We start from the raw sequence: 22,240 nt of genomic DNA on the forward strand, positions 1-22,240 counted from the left end.
GCCTGTAATTTTCATCATAGGTACACTTCAACTATGACAGACAAAATGAGAATTTTTTTCTCCAGAAAATCACATTGTAGGATTTTAATGGATTTATTTGCAAATTATGGTGGAAAATAAGTATTGTTGTACTGCAATCTGTGAAGATTTGGGCTTATAATTATAGTACTAGCCATTGAAAATAGTGGTAAGCTGAATTCATTTTTGGGGGGGATGGTTTGTCCTCGGGGTTTCGCCTGCCATATCAGTTCTGTTATACTCACATACATTATCTTAACAGTTTTAGAAACTTTAGAGTGTTTTCTATCCAAATCGACCAATTATATGCATATCCTAGCTTCTTGGCCTGAGTATCAGGCAGTTTACTTTGGGCACGCTTCTCATCCGGAGGTGACAATACTGCCCCCTTTCCCAAACAGGTTTAACATAATCATATTCAATGTACATATTGTACATTGGCTCATGTACAATTCTCTCCACGATATTTGATGTTACACAGAGGATAGATACAGGCCTATAATTCCCAAGGTCAGACTTTATATCCTTCTTATACAGAGGTATACAACTTTATAGGATTAAAAAGTACAACTTCGCGTCCGTGTGTGTCTGCGCATGCGTGTGTGTGTGTGATCTCACCGACTAGGAGGAACAGTGGGTTGAACAGGTCAAACTTGAGCATCTTCTTGACGTTGGAGACAAATGGGTCTGAAGGGTTGTTCAGAGAATCAATGTCCACACTGAAGGCTGTGCTGGTGACCACGTCCATACTGTAGGGCCCAAAGAACCTGCAACACAACCACAATTACACACCTACTGACCACAACTACACAACTACTGACCACAACCACACAACTACTGACCACACAACCACGCAACTACTGACCACAACCACACAACTACTGACCACACAACCACACAACCACTGACTAAAACCACACAACTATTGACCACACAACTACTTACCACAACCACACAGTTACTGACCACAACTACTGACATCAACTACTGAACACAACTACTGACCACACAACTACTGACCACAACCACACAACTACTGACCACAACCACACAGTCATTGACCACAGCTACAGACCACAACCACACAACTACTGACCACAACCACACAGTCATTGACAACAGCTACAGACCACAACCACACAACTACTGACCACACAACTACTGACCACAAACACACAGTCATTGACCACAGCTACAGACCACAACCACACAACTACTGACCACAACTACTGACCACAACCACACATATACTTACCACACATCTACTGACCACACAACTACTGACCACACAACTACAGTGAAGTATGTGAACCCTTTGGAATTACCTGGATTTCTGCATGAATTAGTTATAAAATTTTATCTGATCTTCATCTTAGTCACAACAATAGACAAACACAGTCTTCTTATTTTTCTACCAGCAAAATATTTTGTGGACAGATTATACTAAAGTTTAGTTGTTTGGAAGGAACACAAAATACTATGTGTGGAGAAAAAAAGGCACAGCACACCAACATAAATAACTCTTCCCAACTGTAAAGTATGGTGGAGGGAGCATCATGGTTTGGGGCTGCTTTGCTGCCTCAGGCCCTGGACAGCTTGCTATCATCAACAGAAAAATGTATTCCCAAGTTTATCAATACATTTTGCAGGAGAAAGGAAGGCTATCTGTCTGCCAATTGAAGGTCAACAGATGTTGGGTGATGCAACAGGACAGCGACCCAAAACGCAGAAGTAAATCAAGTTCAAGTTTATTTTATTTATATAGCCCTTCGTACATCTGCTAATATCTCGAAGTGCTGTACAGAAACCCAGCCTAAAACCCCAAACAGCAAGCAATGCAGGTGTAGAAGCACGGTGGCTAGGAAAAACTCCCTAGAAAGGCCAAAACCTAGGAAGAAACCTAGAGAGGAACCAGGCTATGAGGGGTGGCCAGTCCTCTTCTGGCTGTGCCGGGTGGAGATTATAACAGAACATGGCCAGGATGTTCAAATGTTCATAAATGACCAGCATGGTCAAATAATAATCAGGAGTAAATGTCAGTTGGCTTTTCATAGCCGATCATTAAGAGTATCTCTACCGCTCCTGCGGTCTCTAGAGAGTTGAAAACAGCAACAGAATGGCTTCAAGAGAAGAAAATACGCGTTCCGATAAAGATGCTGTGGCAGGACCTCAAGAGAGCGGTTCACACCAGACTTCACAAGAATATTGCTGAACTGAAACAGTTTTGTAAAGAGGAATGGTCCAAAACTCCTCCTGACCGTTGTGCAGGTCTGATCCACAACTACAGAAAATGTTTGGTTGAGGTTATTGCTGCCAAAGGAGGCTCAACCAGTTATTAGATCCAAGAGTTCACATACTTTTTCCCACCCTGCACTGTGAATGTTTACACTGTATGATCAATAAAGACATAAAAACGTATAATTGTTTGTGTTATTAGTTTAAGCAGACTGTGTTTCTCTTGTCGTGACTTAGATGAAGATCAGATCAAATTTGATGACCATTTATGCAGAAATCGTTCCAAAGGGTTCACATACTTTTTCTTGCCGCTGTATGTATGTGTATTACAATTAAGTCTCAGAGGTGTAAGGTGAAATGTCAGAGGTCAGAGGTTAGAGGTCAGGACTCACTCCTTCACTTCGATGGTCTGGTCTTTATCTGCCTGCTTCTTCATTCCGCTCAGCAGGGTAGAAGAGTGCTGCTTCATGATACCAAACATCTAGAGGAGAGAGGGAGAGAGAGAGAGAGAGAGAGAGAGAGAGAGAGGGGGGAGAGAGGGAGAGAGAGAGAGAGAGAGAGAGAGAGAGAGAGAGAGAGAGAGAGGGAGAAAGAAAGAAAGAAAGAAAGAAAGAGAGAGAGAGAGAGGGGGGGGGGGGCCATAATCAGACCCATAACCATTCAGATGGTGGTAGACTATAGCAGTTATTAATTCAGACCCATAACCATTCAGATGGTGGTAGACTATAGCAGTTATTAATTCAGACCCATAACCATTCAGATGGTGGTAGACTATAGCAGTTATTAATTCAGACCCATAACCATTCAGATGGTGGTAGACTATAGCAGTTATTAATTCAGACCCATAACCATTCAGATGGTGGTAGTCTATAGCAGTTATTAATTCAGACCCATTCAGATGGTGGTAGACTATAGCAGTTATTAATTCAGACCCATAACCATTTAGATGGTGGTAGACTATAGCAGTTATTAATTCAGACCCATTCAGATGGTGGTAGACTATAGCAGTTATTAATTCAGACCCATTCAGATGGTGGTAGACTATAGCAGTTATTAATTCAGACCCATAACCATTCAGATGGTGGTAGACTATAACAGTTATTAATTCAGACCCATAACCATTCAGATGGTGGTAGACTATAGCAGTTATTAATTCAGACCCGTAACCATTCAGATGGTGGTAGACTATAGCAGTTATTAATTCAGACCCATAACCATTCAGATGGTGGTAGACTATAGCAGTTATTAATTCAGACCCATAACCATTCAGATGGTGGTAGACTATAGCAGTTATTAATTCAGACCCATAACCATTCAGATGGTGGTAGTCTATAGCAGTTATTAATTCAGACCCATTAAGATGGTGGTAGACTATAACAGTTATTAATTCAGACCCATAACCATTCAGATGGTGGTAAAATAAAACAGTTATTAATTCAGACCCATAACCATTCAGATGGTGGTAGACTATAGCAGTTATTATTTCAGACCCATAACCATTCAGATGGTGGTAGACTATAACAGTTATTAATTCAGACCCATTCAGATGGTGGTAGACTATAGCAGTTATTAATTCAGACCCATAACCATTCAGATGGTGGTAGACTATAGCAGTTATTAATTCAGACCCATAACCATTCAGATGGTGGTAGACTATAGCAGATATTAATTCAGACCCATAACCATTCAGATGGTGGTAACTATAACAGTTATTAATTCAGACCCATAACCATTCAGATGGTGATAGACTATAGCAGTTATTAATTCAGACCCAAAACCATTCAGATGGTGGTAGACTATAGCAGTTATTAATTCAGACCCATAACCATTCAGATGGTGGTAGACTATAGCAGTTATTAATTCAGACCCATAACCATTCAGATGGTGGTAGACTATAACAGTTATTAATTCAGACCCATAACCATTCAGATGGTGGACTATAGCAGTTATTAATTCAGACCCATAACCATTCAGATGGTGGTAGACTATAGCAGTTATTAATTCAGACCCATAACCATTCAGATGGTGGTAGACTATAACAGTTATTAATTCAGACCCATAACCATTCAGATGGTGGTAGACTATAACATTTATTAATTCAGACCCATTCAGATGGTGGTAGACTATAGCAGTTATTAATTCAGACCCATAACCATTCAGATGGTGGTAGACTATAACAGTTATTAATTCAGACCCATAACCATTCAGATGGTGGTAGACTATAACAGTTATTAATTCAGACCCATAACCATTCAGATGGTGGTAGACTATAACAGTTATTAATTCAGACCCATAACCATTCAGATGGTGGTAGACTATAGCAGTTATTAATTCAGACCCATAACCATTCAGATGGTGGTAGACTATAGCAGTTATTAATTCAGACCCATAACCATTCAGATGGTGGTAGACTATAGCAGTTATTAATTCAGACCCATTCAGATGGTGGTAGACTATAGCAGTTATTAATTCAGACCCATAACCATTTAGATGGTGGTAGACTATAGCAGTTATTAATTCAGACCCATTCAGATGGTGGTAGACTATAGCAGTTATTAATTCAGACCCATTCAGATGGTGGTAGACTATAGCAGTTATTAATTCAGACCCATAACCATTCAGATAGTGGTAGACTATAACAGTTATTAATTCAGACCCATAACCATTCAGATGGTGGTAGACTATAGCAGTTATTAATTCAGACCCGTAACCCTTCAGATGGTGGTAGACTATAGCAGTTATTAATTCAGACCCATAACCATTCAGATGGTGGTAGACTATAGCAGTTATTAATTCAGACCCATAACCATTCAGATGGTGGTAGACTATAGCAGTTATTAATTCAGACCCATAACCATTCAGATGGTGGTAGACTATAGCAGTTATTAATTCAGACCCATAACCATTCAGATGGTGGTAGACTATAGCAGTTATTAATTCAGACCCATAACCATTCAGATGGTGGTAGTCTATAGCAGTTATTAATTCAGACCCATTCAGATGGTGGTAGACTATAGCAGTTATTAATTCAGACCCATAACCATTTAGATGGTGGTAGACTATAGCAGTTATTAATTCAGACCCATTAAGATGGTGGTAGACTATAACAGTTATTAATTCAGACCCATAACCATTCAGATGGTGGTAAAATAAAACAGTTATTAATTCAGACCCATAACCATTCAGATGGTGGTAGACTATAACAGTTATTAATTCAGACCCATTCAGATGGTGGTAGACTATAGCAGTTATTAATTCAGACCCATAACCATTCAGATGGTGGTAGACTATAGCAGTTATTAATTCAGACCCATAACCATTCAGATGGTGGTAGACTATAGCAGATATTAATTCAGACCCATAACCATTCAGATGGTGGTAACTATAACAGTTATTAATTCAGACCCATAACCATTCAGATGGTGATAGACTATAGCAGTTATTAATTCAGACCCAAAACCATTCAGATGGTGGTAGACTATAGCAGTTATTAATTCAGACCCATAACCATTCGGATGGTGGTAGACTATAGCAGTTATTAATTCAGACCCATAACCATTCAGATGGTGGTAGACTATAACAGTTATTAATTCAGACCCATAACCATTCAGATGGTGGACTATAGCAGTTATTAATTCAGACCCATAACCATTCAGATGGTGGTAGACTATAGCAGTTATTAATTCAGACCCATAACCATTCAGATGGTGGTAGACTATAACAGTTATTAATTCAGACCCATAACCATTCAGATGGTGGTAGACTATAACATTTATTAATTCAGACCCATTCAGATGGTGGTAGACTATAGCAGTTATTAATTCAGACCCATAACCATTCAGATGGTGGTAGACTATAACAGTTATTAATTCAGACCCATAACCATTCAGATGGTGGTAGACTATAACAGTTATTAATTCAGACCCATAACCATTCAGATGGTGGTAGACTATAACAGTTATTAATTCAGACCCATAACCATTCAGATGGTGGTAGACTATAGCAGTTATTAATTCAGACCCATAACCATTCAGATGGTGGTAGACTATAGCAGTTATTAATTCAGACCCATAACCATTCAGATGGTGGTAGACTATAGCAGTTATTAATTCAGACCCATAACCATTCAGATGGTGGTAGACTATAGCAGTTATTAATTCAGACCCATAACCATTCAGATGGTTCTAGACTATAGCAGTTATTAATTCAGACCCATAACCATTCAGATGGTGGTAGACTATAACAGTTATTAATTCAGACCCATAACCATTCAGATGGTGGTAGACTATAGCAGTTATTAATTCAGACCCATAACCATTCAGATGGTGGTAGACTATAGCAGTTATTAATTCAGACCCATAACCATTCAGATGGTGGTAGACTATAGCAGTTATTAATTCAGACCCATAACCATTCAGATGGTGGTAGACTATAGCAGTTATTAATTCAGACCCATAACCATTCAGATGGTGGTAGACTATAGCAGTTATTAATTCAGACCCGTAACCATTCAGATGGTGGTAGACTATAGCAGTTATTAATTCAGACCCATAACCATTCAGATGGTGATAGACTATAGCAGTTATTAATTCAGACCCGTAACCATTCAGATGGTGGTAGACTATAGCAGTTATTAATTCAGACCCATAACCATTCAGATGGTGGTAGACTATAGCAGTTATTAATTCAGACCCATAACCATTCAGATGGTGGTAGACTATAGCAGTTATTAATTCAGACCCATAACCATTCAGATGGTGGTAGACTATAGCAGTTATTAATTCAGACCCATAACCATTCAGATGGTGGTAGACTATAGCAGTTATTAATTCAGACCCGTAACCATTCAGATGGTGGTAGACTATAGCAGTTATTAATTCAGACCCATAACCATTCAGATGGTGGTAGACTATAGCAGTTATTAATTCAGACCCGTAACCATTCAGATGGTGGTAGTCTATAGCAGTTATTAATTCAGACCCATAACCATTCAGATGGTGGTAGACTATAGCAGTTATTAATTCAGACCCATAACCATTCAGATGGTGATAGACTATAGCAGTTATTAATTCAGACCCGTAACCATTCAGATGGTGGTAGACTATAGCAGTTATTAATTCAGACCCATAACCATTCAGATGGTGGTAGGCTATAGCAGTTATTAATTCAGACCCATAACCATTCAGATGGTGGTAGACTATAACAGTTATTAATTCAGACCCATTCAGATGGTGGTAGACTATAGCAGTTATTAATTCAGACCCATAACCATTCAGATGGTGGTAGACTATAGCAGTTATTAATTCAGACCCATAACCATTCAGATGGTGGTAGACTATAGCAGATATTAATTCAGACCCATAACCATTCAGATGGTGGTAACTATAACAGTTATTAATTCAGACCCATAACCATTCAGATGGTGATAGACTATAGCAGTTATTAATTCAGACCCAAAACCATTCAGCTGGTGGTAGACTATAGCAGTTATTAATTCAGACCCATAACCATTCAGATGGTGGTAGACTATAGCAGTTATTAATTCAGACCCATAACCATTCAGATGGTGGTAGACTATAACAGTTATTAATTCAGACCCATAACCATTCAGATGGTGGACTATAGCAGTTATTAATTCAGACCCATAACCATTCAGATGGTGGTAGACTATAGCAGTTATTAATTCAGACCCATAACCATTCAGATGGTGGTAGACTATAACAGTTATTAATTCAGACCCATAACCATTCAGATGGTGGTAGACTATAACATTTATTAATTCAGACCCATTCAGATGGTGGTAGACTATAGCAGTTATTAATTCAGACCCATAACCATTCAGATGGTGGTAGACTATAACAGTTATTAATTCAGACCCATAACCATTCAGATGGTGGTAGACTATAACAGTTATTAATTCAGACCCATAACCATTCAGATGGTGGTAGACTATAACAGTTATTAATTCAGACCCATAACCATTCAGATGGTGGTAGACTATAGCAGTTATTAATTCAGACCCATAACCATTCAGATGGTGGTAGACTATAGCAGTTATTAATTCAGACCCATAACCATTCAGATGGTGGTAGACTATAGCAGTTATTAATTCAGACCCATAACCATTCAGATGGTGGTAGACTATAGCAGTTATTAATTCAGACCCATAACCATTCAGATGGTTCTAGACTATAGCAGTTATTAATTCAGACCCATAACCATTCAGATGGTGGTAGACTATAACAGTTATTAATTCAGACCCATAACCATTCAGATGGTGGTAGACTATAGCAGTTATTAATTCAGACCCATAACCATTCAGATGGTGGTAGACTATAGCAGTTATTAATTCAGACCCATAACCATTCAGATGGTGGTAGACTATAGCAGTTATTAATTCAGACCCATAACCATTCAGATGGTGGTAGACTATAGCAGTTATTAATTCAGACCCATAACCATTCAGATGGTGGTAGACTATAGCAGTTATTAATTCAGACCCGTAACCATTCAGATGGTGGTAGACTATAGCAGTTATTAATTCAGACCCATAACCATTCAGATGGTGATAGACTATAGCAGTTATTAATTCAGACCCGTAACCATTCAGATGGTGGTAGACTATAGCAGTTATTAATTCAGACCCATAACCATTCAGATGGTGGTAGACTATAGCAGTTATTAATTCAGACCCATAACCATTCAGATGGTGGTAGACTATAGCAGTTATTAATTCAGACCCATAACCATTCAGATGGTGGTAGACTATAGCAGTTATTAATTCAGACCCATAACCATTCAGATGGTGGTAGACTATAGCAGTTATTAATTCAGACCCGTAACCATTCAGATGGTGGTAGACTATAGCAGTTATTAATTCAGACCCATAACCATTCAGATGGTGGTAGACTATAGCAGTTATTAATTCAGACCCGTAACCATTCAGATGGTGGTAGTCTATAGCAGTTATTAATTCAGACCCATAACCATTCAGATGGTGGTAGACTATAGCAGTTATTAATTCAGACCCATAACCATTCAGATGGTGATAGACTATAGCAGTTATTAATTCAGACCCGTAACCATTCAGATGGTGGTAGACTATAGCAGTTATTAATTCAGACCCATAACCATTCAGATGGTGGTAGGCTATAGCAGTTATTAATTCAGACCCATAACCATTCAGATGGTGGTAGACTATAGCAGTTATTAATTCAGACCCATAACCATTCAGATGGTGGTAGACTATAGCAGTTATTAATTCAGACCCATAACCATTCAGATGGTGGTAGACTATAGCAGTTATTAATTCAGACCCCTAACCATTCAGATGGTGGTAGACTATAGCAGTTATTAATTCAGACCCGTAACCATTCAGATGGTGGTAGACTATAACAGTTATTAATTCAGACCCATAACCATTCAGATGGTGGACTATAGCAGTTATTAATTCAGACCCATAACCATTCAGATGGTGGTAGACTATAGCAGTTATTAATTCAGACCCATAACCATTCAGATGGTGGTAGACTATAACAGTTATTAATTCAGACCCATAACCATTCAGATGGTGGTAGACTATAACATTTATTAATTCAGACCCATTCAGATGGTGGTAGACTATAGCAGTTATTAATTCAGACCCATAACCATTCAGATGGTGGTAGACTATAACAGTTATTAATTCAGACCCATAACCATTCAGATGGTGGTAGACTATAACAGTTATTAATTCAGACCCATAACCATTCAGATGGTGGTAGACTATAACAGTTATTAATTCAGACCCATAACCATTCAGATGGTGGTAGACTATAGCAGTTATTAATTCAGACCCATAACCATTCAGATGGTGGTAGACTATAGCAGTTATTAATTCAGACCCATAACCATTCAGATGGTGGTAGACTATAGCAGTTATTAATTCAGACCCATAACCATTCAGATGGTGGTAGACTATAGCAGTTATTAATTCAGACCCATAACCATTCAGATGGTTCTAGACTATAGCAGTTATTAATTCAGACCCATAACCATTCAGATGGTGGTAGACTATAACAGTTATTAATTCAGACCCATAACCATTCAGATGGTGGTAGACTATAGCAGTTATTAATTCAGACCCATAACCATTCAGATGGTGGTAGACTATAGCAGTTATTAATTCAGACCCATAACCATTCAGATGGTGGTAGACTATAGCAGTTATTAATTCAGACCCATAACCATTCAGATGGTGGTAGACTATAGCAGTTATTAATTCAGACCCATAACCATTCAGATGGTGGTAGACTATAGCAGTTATTAATTCAGACCCGTAACCATTCAGATGGTGGTAGACTATAGCAGTTATTAATTCAGACCCATAACCATTCAGATGGTGATAGACTATAGCAGTTATTAATTCAGACCCGTAACCATTCAGATGGTGGTAGACTATAGCAGTTATTAATTCAGACCCATAACCATTCAGATGGTGGTAGACTATAGCAGTTATTAATTCAGACCCATAACCATTCAGATGGTGGTAGACTATAGCAGTTATTAATTCAGACCCATAACCATTCAGATGGTGGTAGACTATAGCAGTTATTAATTCAGACCCATAACCATTCAGATGGTGGTAGACTATAGCAGTTATTAATTCAGACCCGTAACCATTCAGATGGTGGTAGACTATAGCAGTTATTAATTCAGACCCATAACCATTCAGATGGTGGTAGACTATAGCAGTTATTAATTCAGACCCGTAACCATTCAGATGGTGGTAGTCTATAGCAGTTATTAATTCAGACCCATAACCATTCAGATGGTGGTAGACTATAGCAGTTATTAATTCAGACCCATAACCATTCAGATGGTGGTAGACTATAGCAGTTATTAATTCAGACCCATAACCATTCAGATGGTGGTAGGCTATAGCAGTTATTAATTCAGACCCATAACCATTCAGATGGTGGTAGACTATAGCAGTTATTAATTCAGACCCATAACCATTCAGATGGTGGTAGACTATAGCAGTTATTAATTCAGACCCATAACCATTCAGATGGTGGTAGACTATAGCAGTTATTAATTCAGACCCCTAACCATTCAGATGGTGGTAGACTATAGCAGTTATTAATTCAGACCCGTAACCATTCAGATGTTGGTAGACTATAGCAGTTATTAATTCAGACCCGTAACCATTCAGATGGTGGTAGACTATAGCAGTTATTAATTCAGACCCGTAACCATTCAGATGGTGGTAGACTATAGCAGTTATTAATTCAGACCCGTAACCATTCAGATGGTGGTAGACTATAGCAGTTATTAATTCAGACCCGTAACCATTCAGATGTTGGTAGACTATATGTCAGGGTTGTGTGCGGAGAATTATCGGAGTCAAGCGCAGGACACAGGTGTTGAGCGAAACCACAGTGTTTACTCACGATTAATGGCAAAAATTCCACAAATGGAAATAATCACAAACACAATGTATAAACCACAACCACTAACGCACAAACAATCACGGACAAAACAGAAATGAAAGCCAGAGGGTTAAATAGGGAACATGATAGGGGAATTGGAACCAGGTGTGATTAATACAGAAAAAACAAAACGAAACTGAAAAATGGATCGGTGGTGACTAGAAAGCCGGTGACGTCGACCGCCGAACACCACCCGAACAAGGAGAAGGACCGACTTCGGCGGAAGTCGTGACACTATAGCAGTTATTAATTCAGACTCATTCAGATGGTGGTAGACTATAGCAGTTATTAATTCAGACCCATAACCATTCAGATGGTGGTAGGCTATAGCAGTTATTAATTCAGACCCATAACCATTCAGATGGTGGTAGACTCGAGCAGTTATTATTTCAGACCCATAACCATTCAGATGGTGGTAACTATAACAGTTATTAATTCAGACCCAGAACCATTCAGATGGTGGTAGACTATAGCAGTTATTAATTCAGACCCATAACCATTCAGATGGTGGTAGACTATAGCAGTTATTAATTCAGACCCATAACCATTCAGATGGTGGTAGACTATAGCAGTTATTAATTCAGACCCATAACCATTCAGATGGTGGTAGGCTATAGCAGTTATTAATTCAGACCCATAACCATTCAGATGGTGGTAGACTATAGCAGTTATTAATTCAGACCCATAACCATTCAGATGGTGGACTATAGCAGTTATTAATTCAGACCCATAACCATTCAGATGGTGGTAGACTATAGCAGTTATTAATTCAGACCCATAACCATTCAGATGGTGGTAGACTCGAGCAGTTATTATTTCAGACCCATAACCATTCAGATGGTGGTAACTATAACAGTTATTAATTCAGACCCAGAACCATTCAGATGGTGGTAGACTATAGCAGTTATTAATTCAGACCCATAACCATTCAGATGGTGGTAGACTATAGCAGTTATTAATTCAGACCCATAACCATTCAGATGGTGGTAGACTATAGCAGTTATTAATTCAGACCCATAACCATTCAGATGGTGGTAGGCTATAGCAGTTATTAATTCAGACCCATAACCATTCAGATGGTGGTAGACTATAGCAGTTATTAATTCAGACCCATAACCATTCAGATGGTGGACTATAGCAGTTATTAATTCAGACCCATAACCATTCAGATGGTGGTAGACTATAGCAGTTATTAATTCAGACCCATAACCATTCAGATGGTGGTAGACTATAGCAGTTATTAATTCAGACCCGTAACCATTCAGATGGTGGTAGACTATAGCAGTTATTAATTCAGACCCATAACCATTCAGATGGTGATAGACTATAGCAGTTATTAATTCAGACCCGTAACCATTCAGATGGTGGTAGACTATAGCAGTTATTAATTCAGACCCGTAACCATTCAGATGGTGGTAGACTATAGCAGTTATTAATTCAGACCCATAACCATTCAGATGGTGGTAGACTATAGCAGTTATTAATTCAGACCCATAACCATTCAGATGGTGGTAGACTATAGCAGTTATTAATTCAGACCCATAACCATTCAGATGGTGGTAGACTATAGCAGTTATTAATTCAGACCCGTAACCATTCAGATGGTGGTAGACTATAGCAGTTATTAATTCAGACCCATAACCATTCAGATGGTGGTAGACTATAGCAGTTATTAATTCAGACCCGTAACCATTCAGATGGTGGTAGTCTATAGCAGTTATTAATTCAGACCCATAACCATTCAGATGGTGGTAGACTATAGCAGTTATTAATTCAGACCCATAACCATTCAGATGGTGATAGACTATAGCAGTTATTAATTCAGACCCGTAACCATTCAGATGGTGGTAGACTATAGCAGTTATTAATTCAGACCCATAACCATTCAGATGGTGGTAGGCTATAGCAGTTATTAATTCAGACCCATAACCATTCAGATGGTGGTAGACTATAGCAGTTATTAATTCAGACCCATAACCATTCAGATGGTGGTAGACTATAGCAGTTATTAATTCAGACCCATAACCATTCAGATGGTGGTAGACTATAGCAGTTATTAATTCAGACCCCTAACCATTCAGATGGTGGTAGACTATAGCAGTTATTAATTCAGACCCGTAACCATTCAGATGGTGGTAGACTATAACAGTTATTAATTCAGACCCATAACCATTCAGATGGTGGACTATAGCAGTTATTAATTCAGACCCATAACCATTCAGATGGTGGTAGACTATAGCAGTTATTAATTCAGACCCATAACCATTCAGATGGTGGTAGACTATAACAGTTATTAATTCAGACCCATAACCATTCAGATGGTGGTAGACTATAACATTTATTAATTCAGACCCATTCAGATGGTGGTAGACTATAGCAGTTATTAATTCAGACCCATAACCATTCAGATGGTGGTAGACTATAACAGTTATTAATTCAGACCCATAACCATTCAGATGGTGGTAGACTATAACAGTTATTAATTCAGACCCATAACCATTCAGATGGTGGTAGACTATAACAGTTATTAATTCAGACCCATAACCATTCAGATGGTGGTAGACTATAGCAGTTATTAATTCAGACCCATAACCATTCAGATGGTGGTAGACTATAGCAGTTATTAATTCAGACCCATAACCATTCAGATGGTGGTAGACTATAGCAGTTATTAATTCAGACCCATAACCATTCAGATGGTGGTAGACTATAGCAGTTATTAATTCAGACCCATAACCATTCAGATGGTTCTAGACTATAGCAGTTATTAATTCAGACCCATAACCATTCAGATGGTGGTAGACTATAACAGTTATTAATTCAGACCCATAACCATTCAGATGGTGGTAGACTATAGCAGTTATTAATTCAGACCCATAACCATTCAGATGGTGGTAGACTATAGCAGTTATTAATTCAGACCCATAACCATTCAGATGGTGGTAGACTATAGCAGTTATTAATTCAGACCCATAACCATTCAGATGGTGGTAGACTATAGCAGTTATTAATTCAGACCCATAACCATTCAGATGGTGGTAGACTATAGCAGTTATTAATTCAGACCCGTAACCATTCAGATGGTGGTAGACTATAGCAGTTATTAATTCAGACCCATAACCATTCAGATGGTGATAGACTATAGCAGTTATTAATTCAGACCCGTAACCATTCAGATGGTGGTAGACTATAGCAGTTATTAATTCAGACCCATAACCATTCAGATGGTGGTAGACTATAGCAGTTATTAATTCAGACCCATAACCATTCAGATGGTGGTAGACTATAGCAGTTATTAATTCAGACCCATAACCATTCAGATGGTGGTAGACTATAGCAGTTATTAATTCAGACCCATAACCATTCAGATGGTGGTAGACTATAGCAGTTATTAATTCAGACCCGTAACCATTCAGATGGTGGTAGACTATAGCAGTTATTAATTCAGACCCATAACCATTCAGATGGTGGTAGACTATAGCAGTTATTAATTCAGACCCGTAACCATTCAGATGGTGGTAGTCTATAGCAGTTATTAATTCAGACCCATAACCATTCAGATGGTGGTAGACTATAGCAGTTATTAATTCAGACCCATAACCATTCAGATGGTGATAGACTATAGCAGTTATTAATTCAGACCCGTAACCATTCAGATGGTGGTAGACTATAGCAGTTATTAATTCAGACCCATAACCATTCAGATGGTGGTAGGCTATAGCAGTTATTAATTCAGACCCATAACCATTCAGATGGTGGTAGACTATAGCAGTTATTAATTCAGACCCATAACCATTCAGATGGTGGTAGACTATAGCAGTTATTAATTCAGACCCATAACCATTCAGATGGTGGTAGACTATAGCAGTTATTAATTCAGACCCCTAACCATTCAGATGGTGGTAGACTATAGCAGTTATTAATTCAGACCCGTAACCATTCAGATGTTGGTAGACTATAGCAGTTATTAATTCAAACCCGTAACCATTCAGATGGTGGTAGACTATAGCAGTTATTAATTCAGACCCGTAACCATTCAGATGGTGGTAGACTATAGCAGTTATTAATTCAGACCCGTAACCATTCAGATGGTGGTAGACTATAGCAGTTATTAATTCAGACCCGTAACCATTCAGATGTTGGTAGACTATATGTCAGGGTTGTGTGCGGAGAATTATCGGAGTCAAGCGCAGGACACAGGTGTTGAGCGAAACCACAGTGTTTACTCACGATTAATGGCAAAAATTCCACAAATGGAAATAATCACAAACACAATGTATAAACCACAACCACTAACGCACAAACAATCACGGACAAAACAGAAATGAAAGCCAGAGGGTTAAATAGGGAACATGATAGGGGAATTGGAACCAGGTGTGATTAATACAGAAAAAACAAAACGAAACTGAAAAATGGATCGGTGGTGACTAGAAAGCCGGTGACGTCGACCGCCGAACACCACCCGAACAAGGAGAAGGACCGACTTCGGCGGAAGTCGTGACACTATAGCAGTTATTAATTCAGACTCATTCAGATGGTGGTAGACTATAGCAGTTATTAATTCAGACCCATAACCATTCAGATGGTGGTAGGCTATAGCAGTTATTAATTCAGACCCATAACCATTCAGATGGTGGTAGACTCGAGCAGTTATTATTTCAGACCCATAACCATTCAGATGGTGGTAACTATAACAGTTATTAATTCAGACCCAGAACCATTCAGATGGTGGTAGACTATAGCAGTTATTAATTCAGACCCATAACCATTCAGATGGTGGTAGACTATAGCAGTTATTAATTCAGACCCATAACCATTCAGATGGTGGTAGACTATAGCAGTTATTAATTCAGACCCATAACCATTCAGATGGTGGTAGGCTATAGCAGTTATTAATTCAGACCCATAACCATTCAGATGGTGGTAGACTATAGCAGTTATTAATTCAGACCCATAACCATTCAGATGGTGGACTATAGCAGTTATTAATTCAGACCCATAACCATTCAGATGGTGGTAGGCTATAGCAGTTATTAATTCAGACCCATAACCATTCAGATGGTGGACTATAGCAGTTATTAATTCAGACCCATAACCATTCAGATGGTGGTAGGCTATAACAGTTATTAATTCAGACCCATAACCATTCAGATGGTGGTAGACTATAGCAGTTATTAATTCAGACCCATTCAGATGGTGGTAACTATAACAGTTATTAATTCAGACCCATAACCATTCAGATGGTGGTAGACTATAGCAGTTATTAATTCAGACCCATAACCATTCAGATGGTGGTAGACTATAGCAGTTATTAATTCAGACCCATTCAGATGGTGGTAGACTATAACAGTTATTAATTCAGACCCATAACCATTCAGATGGTGGTAGACTATAGCAGTTATTAATTCAGACCCATAACCATTCAGATGGTGGTAGACTATAGCAGTTATTAATTCAGACCCATTCAGATGGTCGTAGACTATAACAGTTATTAATTCAGACCCATAACCATTCAGATGGTGGTAGACTATAGCAGTTATTAATTCAGACCCATTCAGATGGTGGTAGACTATAGCAGTTATTAATTCAGACCCATAACCATTCAGATGGTGGTAGACTATAGCAGTTATTTATTCAGACCCATAACCATTCAGATGGTGGTAGGCTATAACAGTTATTAATTCAGACCCATAACCATTCAGATGGTGGTAGACTATAGCAGTTATTAATTCAGACCCATAACCATTCAGATGGTGGTCGATGAAATCTTTGTGAAGAGAAGTGAAAGCCATCAGCATCTAATTCTAGTCCTATATATGAATGAAGAAGATAGGGGTCCTGGGTGGTGCAGCGGTCAAAAGCACAGCGACAATACAGCCTGGTGTTCGATCCCACCAGGTCACAACCGACCTTGACCGGGAACCCCATAGGATGACACACAGTCGGCCCAGCGCCGTCCGGGACCTTGGCTTATCGTGCTCTAGCGACTCTTTGTGACAGGGCCGAGGGACTGCAAGCTGACACCGGTTGTCAGTCGAGGGGTGTTTCACATTAGTGCTGCTGACAACCGGGTTAAGCAGGAAGTAGGTGGTCATGTCTTTCACATTAGTGCTGCTGACAACCGGGTTAAGCAGGAAGTAGGTGGTCATGTCTTTCACATTAGTGCTGCTGACATCCGTTGAAACAGGAAGTAGGTGGTCATGTCTTTCACATTAGTGCTGCTGACATCCGGTGAAACAGGAAGTAGGTGGTCATGTCTTTCACATTAGTGCTGCTGACATCCGGTGAAACAGGAAGTAGGTGGTCATGTCTTTCACATTAGTGCTGCTGACATCCGGTGAAACAGGAAGTAGGTGGTCATGTCTTTCACATTAGTGCTGCTGACATCCGGTGAAACAGGAAGTAGGTGGCCATGTCTTTCACATTAGTGCTGCTGACATCCGGTGAAACAGGAAGTAGGTGGCCATGTCTTTCACATTAGTGCTGCTGACATCCGGTGAAACAGGAAGTAGGTGGTCATGTCTTTCACATTAGTGCTGCTGACATGCGGTGAAACAGGAAGTAGGTGGTCATGTCTTTCACATTAGCGCTGCTGACATCCGGTGAAACAGGAAGTAGGTGGTCATGTCTTTCACATTAGTGCTGCTGACATCCGGTGAAACAGGAAGTAGGTGGTCATGTCTTTCACATTAGTGCTGCTGACATCCGGTGAAACAGGAAGTAGGTGGTCATGTCTTTCACATTAGTGCTGCTGACATCCGGTGAAACAGGAAGTAGGTGGTCATGTCTTTCACATTAGCGCTGCTGACATCCGGTGAAACAGGAAGTATGTGGTCATGTCTTTCACATTAGTGCTGCTGACAACCGGGTTAAGCAGGAAGTAGGTGGTCATGTCTTTCACATTAGTGCTGCTGACATCCGGTGAAACAGGAAGTAGGTGGTCAGACGGGTCATGTTTCAGAGGACGCATGACTTCACTTTTGAATAATAATGTAAATAAGGTATCTGTTGTTGATTTTTAATACATTTGCTAACATTTCTTAAAAACGGTTTTTGCTTTGTCATTATGGGGTATTGTGTGTAGATAGATGAGGAAAATGTTTTATGTAATACATTTTAGAATAAGGCTTTAATGTAACAAAATGTGGAAAAAGTCAATGGGTCTGAATACTTTCTGAATGCACGGTATATATTGTTTCTAGTCAAGTCTCATCCCATTCAGCTATTGCTGTATATCTATAATAAGTTTATAACAAGTTTTACTGAGATTAGAGTTTATAACAAGCAATAATGAGTTAATAAAGAGTTTATAACAAGTTCTAAAGACTTTATAACAAGCTATAATAAATGTATAAAAAGTTTATAACGAGCTATAATGAGTTAATAGTTTATAACAAGCTATAATGAGTTAATAAAGAGTTTATAACAAGCTACAATGAGTTAATAAAGAGTTTATAACAAGCTAAAATGAGTTAATAGTTTATAACAAGCTATAATGAGTTAATAAAGAGTTTATAACAAGCTATAATGAGTTAATAAAGAGTTTATAACAAGCTTTAATGAGTTAGTAAAGAGTTTATAACAAGCTATAATGAGTTAGTAAAGAGTTTATAACAAGCTATAATGAGTTTATGAAGAGTTTATAACAAGCTATAATGAGTTAATAAAGAGTTTATAACACGCTATAATGAGCTTATGAATAGTTTATAACAAGCTATAATGAGTTAATAAAGAGTTTATAACAAGCTAAAATGAGTTAACAGTTTATAACAAGCTATAATGAGTTAATAGTTTATAACAAGCTATAATGAGTTAATAAAGAGTTTATAACAAGCTATAATGAGTTTATGAAGAGTTTATAACAAGCTATAATGAGTTAATAAAGAGTTTATAACACGCTATAATGAGTTAATAGTTTATAACAAGCTATAATGAGTAATAGGTTATAACAAGCTATAATGAATTAAGAGTTTATAACAAGCTATAATGAGTTAATAGTTTATAACAAGCTATAATGAGTTAATAGTTTCTAACAAGCTATAATGAGTTATAGGTTATAACAAGCTATAATGAGTTAATAGTTTATAACAAGCTATAATGAGTAATAGGTTATAACAAGCTATAATGAGTTAATAGTTTCTAACAAGCTATAATGAGTTAATAGTTTATAACAAGCTATAATGAGTAATAGGTTATAACAAGCTATAATGAGTTAATAGTTTCTAACAAGCTATAATGAGTAATAGGTTATAACAAGCTATAATGAATTAAGAGTTTATAACAAGCTATAATGAGTTAATAGTTTATAACAAGCTATAATGAGTTAGTAAAGAGTTTATAACAAGCTATAATGAGTTAATAGTTTATAACAAGCTATAAAGAGTTAGTAAAGAGTTTATAACAAGCTATAATGAGTTAGTAAAGAGTTTATAACAAGCTATAAATAGTTAGTAAACAGTTTATAACAAGCTATAATGAGTTAATAGTTTATAACAAGCTATAATGAGTTAATAGTTTATAACAAGCTATAATGAGTTAATAGTTTATAACAAGCTATAATGAGGTAATAAAGAGTTTATAACAAGCTATAATGAGTTAATAGTTTATAACAAGCTATAATGAGTTAGTAAAGAGTTTATAACAAGCTATAATGAGTTAATAAAGAGTTTATAACAAGCTATAAATAGTTAGTAAAGACTTTATAACAATGTATAAAGAGTTAGTAAAGAGTTTATAACAAGCAATAATGAGTTAATAGTTTATAACAAGCTATAATGAGTTATTAACAAGCTATAATGAGTTCATAACAATCTATAATGAGTTTATAGAGTTTATAACAAGCTATAAAGTGTTTATAACAAGCTATAAAGTGTTTATAACAAGCTATAATGAGTTTATAACAAGCTATAATGAGTTTATAACAAGCTATAATGAGTTAATAAAGAGTTTATAACACGCTATAATGAGCTTATGAATAGTTTATAACAAGCTATAATGAGTTAATAAAGAGTTTATAACAAGCTAAAATGAGTTAACAGTTTATAACAAGCTATAATGAGTTAATAGTTTATAACAAGCTATAATGAGTTAATAAAGAGTTTATAACAAGCTATAATGAGTTTATGAAGAGTTTATAACAAGCTATAATGAGTTAATAAAGAGTTTATAACACGCTATAATGAGTTAATAGTTTATAACAAGCTATAATGAGTAATAGGTTATAACAAGCTATAATGAATTAAGAGTTTATAACAAGCTATAATGAGTTAATAGTTTATAACAAGCTATAATGAGTTAATAGTTTCTAACAAGCTATAATGAGTTATAGGTTATAACAAGCTATAATGAGTTAATAGTTTATAACAAGCTATAATGAGTAATAGGTTATAACAAGCTATAATGAGTTAATAGTTTCTAACAAGCTATAATGAGTTAATAGTTTATAACAAGCTATAATGAGTAATAGGTTATAACAAGCTATAATGAGTTAATAGTTTCTAACAAGCTATAATGAGTAATAGGTTATAACAAGCTATAATGAATTAAGAGTTTATAACAAGCTATAATGAGTTAATAGTTTATAACAAGCTATAATGAGTTAGTAAAGAGTTTATAACAAGCTATAATGAGTTAATAGTTTATAACAAGCTATAATGAGTTAGTAAAGAGTTTATAACAAGCTATAATGAGTTAGTAAAGAGTTTATAACAAGCTATAAATAGTTAGTAAACAGTTTATAACAAGCTATAATGAGTTAATAGTTTATAACAAGCTATAATGAGTTAATAGTTTATAACAAGCTATAATGAGTTAATAGTTTATAACAAGCTATAATGAGGTAATAAAGAGTTTATAACAAGCTATAATGAGTTAATAGTTTATAACAAGCTATAATGAGTTAGTAAAGAGTTTATAACAAGCTATAATGAGTTAATAAAGAGTTTATAACAAGCTATAAATAGTTAGTAAAGACTTTATAACAATGTATAAAGAGTTAGTAAAGAGTTTATAACAAGCAATAATGAGTTAATAGTTTATAACAAGCTATAATGAGTTATTAACAAGCTATAATGAGTTCATAACAATCTATAATGAGTTTATAGAGTTTATAACAAGCTATAAAGTGTTTATAACAAGCTATAAAGTGTTTATAACAAGCTATAATGAGTTTATAACAAGCTATAAAGTGATTCTAACTTGTTGATAAAACATAGAAAAGGCGAGATGGAGGGATGGTTCTACCTCTTTTAGTCGTCCAGAGGTAAAGGAAGGTGAGAGGACACTGCGGATCCGTCTCCATGTATCGTCCTCGGCAACGGACACCGCATCAAACAGCTCGCCGTTCAGATGGAAGTTCTAAAACATGGAGGACAGTTCTATTAACTATCAAACAGCTCACCATTCAGAATTAATTTCTGAAACACAAATAATGTATTAATAATATCAGTAATAATGTAAGGATTATTATTATTCAGATTATTATTAGGGGATGTGTGTGTGTGCGTGTGTGCGTGCGT

General features: G+C 37.0%; 1 protein-coding gene across 1 annotated transcript in view; it reads right to left on the reverse strand.

Moving 5' to 3' along the window:
* The window catches only part of LOC139547701 (cytochrome P450 3A27), a 38,797-nt gene that overhangs the window by 9,277 nt on the left and 7,280 nt on the right, over positions 1-22,240 (reverse strand). The window contains exons 5-7 of the mRNA XM_071356702.1: positions 21,966-22,079; positions 2,646-2,734; positions 637-785 (exon numbers count right to left, since the gene is read on the reverse strand). Coding sequence (XP_071212803.1) covers positions 637-785; positions 2,646-2,734; positions 21,966-22,079 — 352 coding nt within the window. The remainder of the gene's footprint in view (positions 1-636; positions 786-2,645; positions 2,735-21,965; positions 22,080-22,240) is intronic.

Source organism: Salvelinus alpinus, chromosome 2 (genome assembly GCF_045679555.1).
Source record: "Salvelinus alpinus chromosome 2, SLU_Salpinus.1, whole genome shotgun sequence".
NCBI lineage: Eukaryota > Metazoa > Chordata > Actinopteri > Salmoniformes > Salmonidae > Salvelinus > Salvelinus alpinus.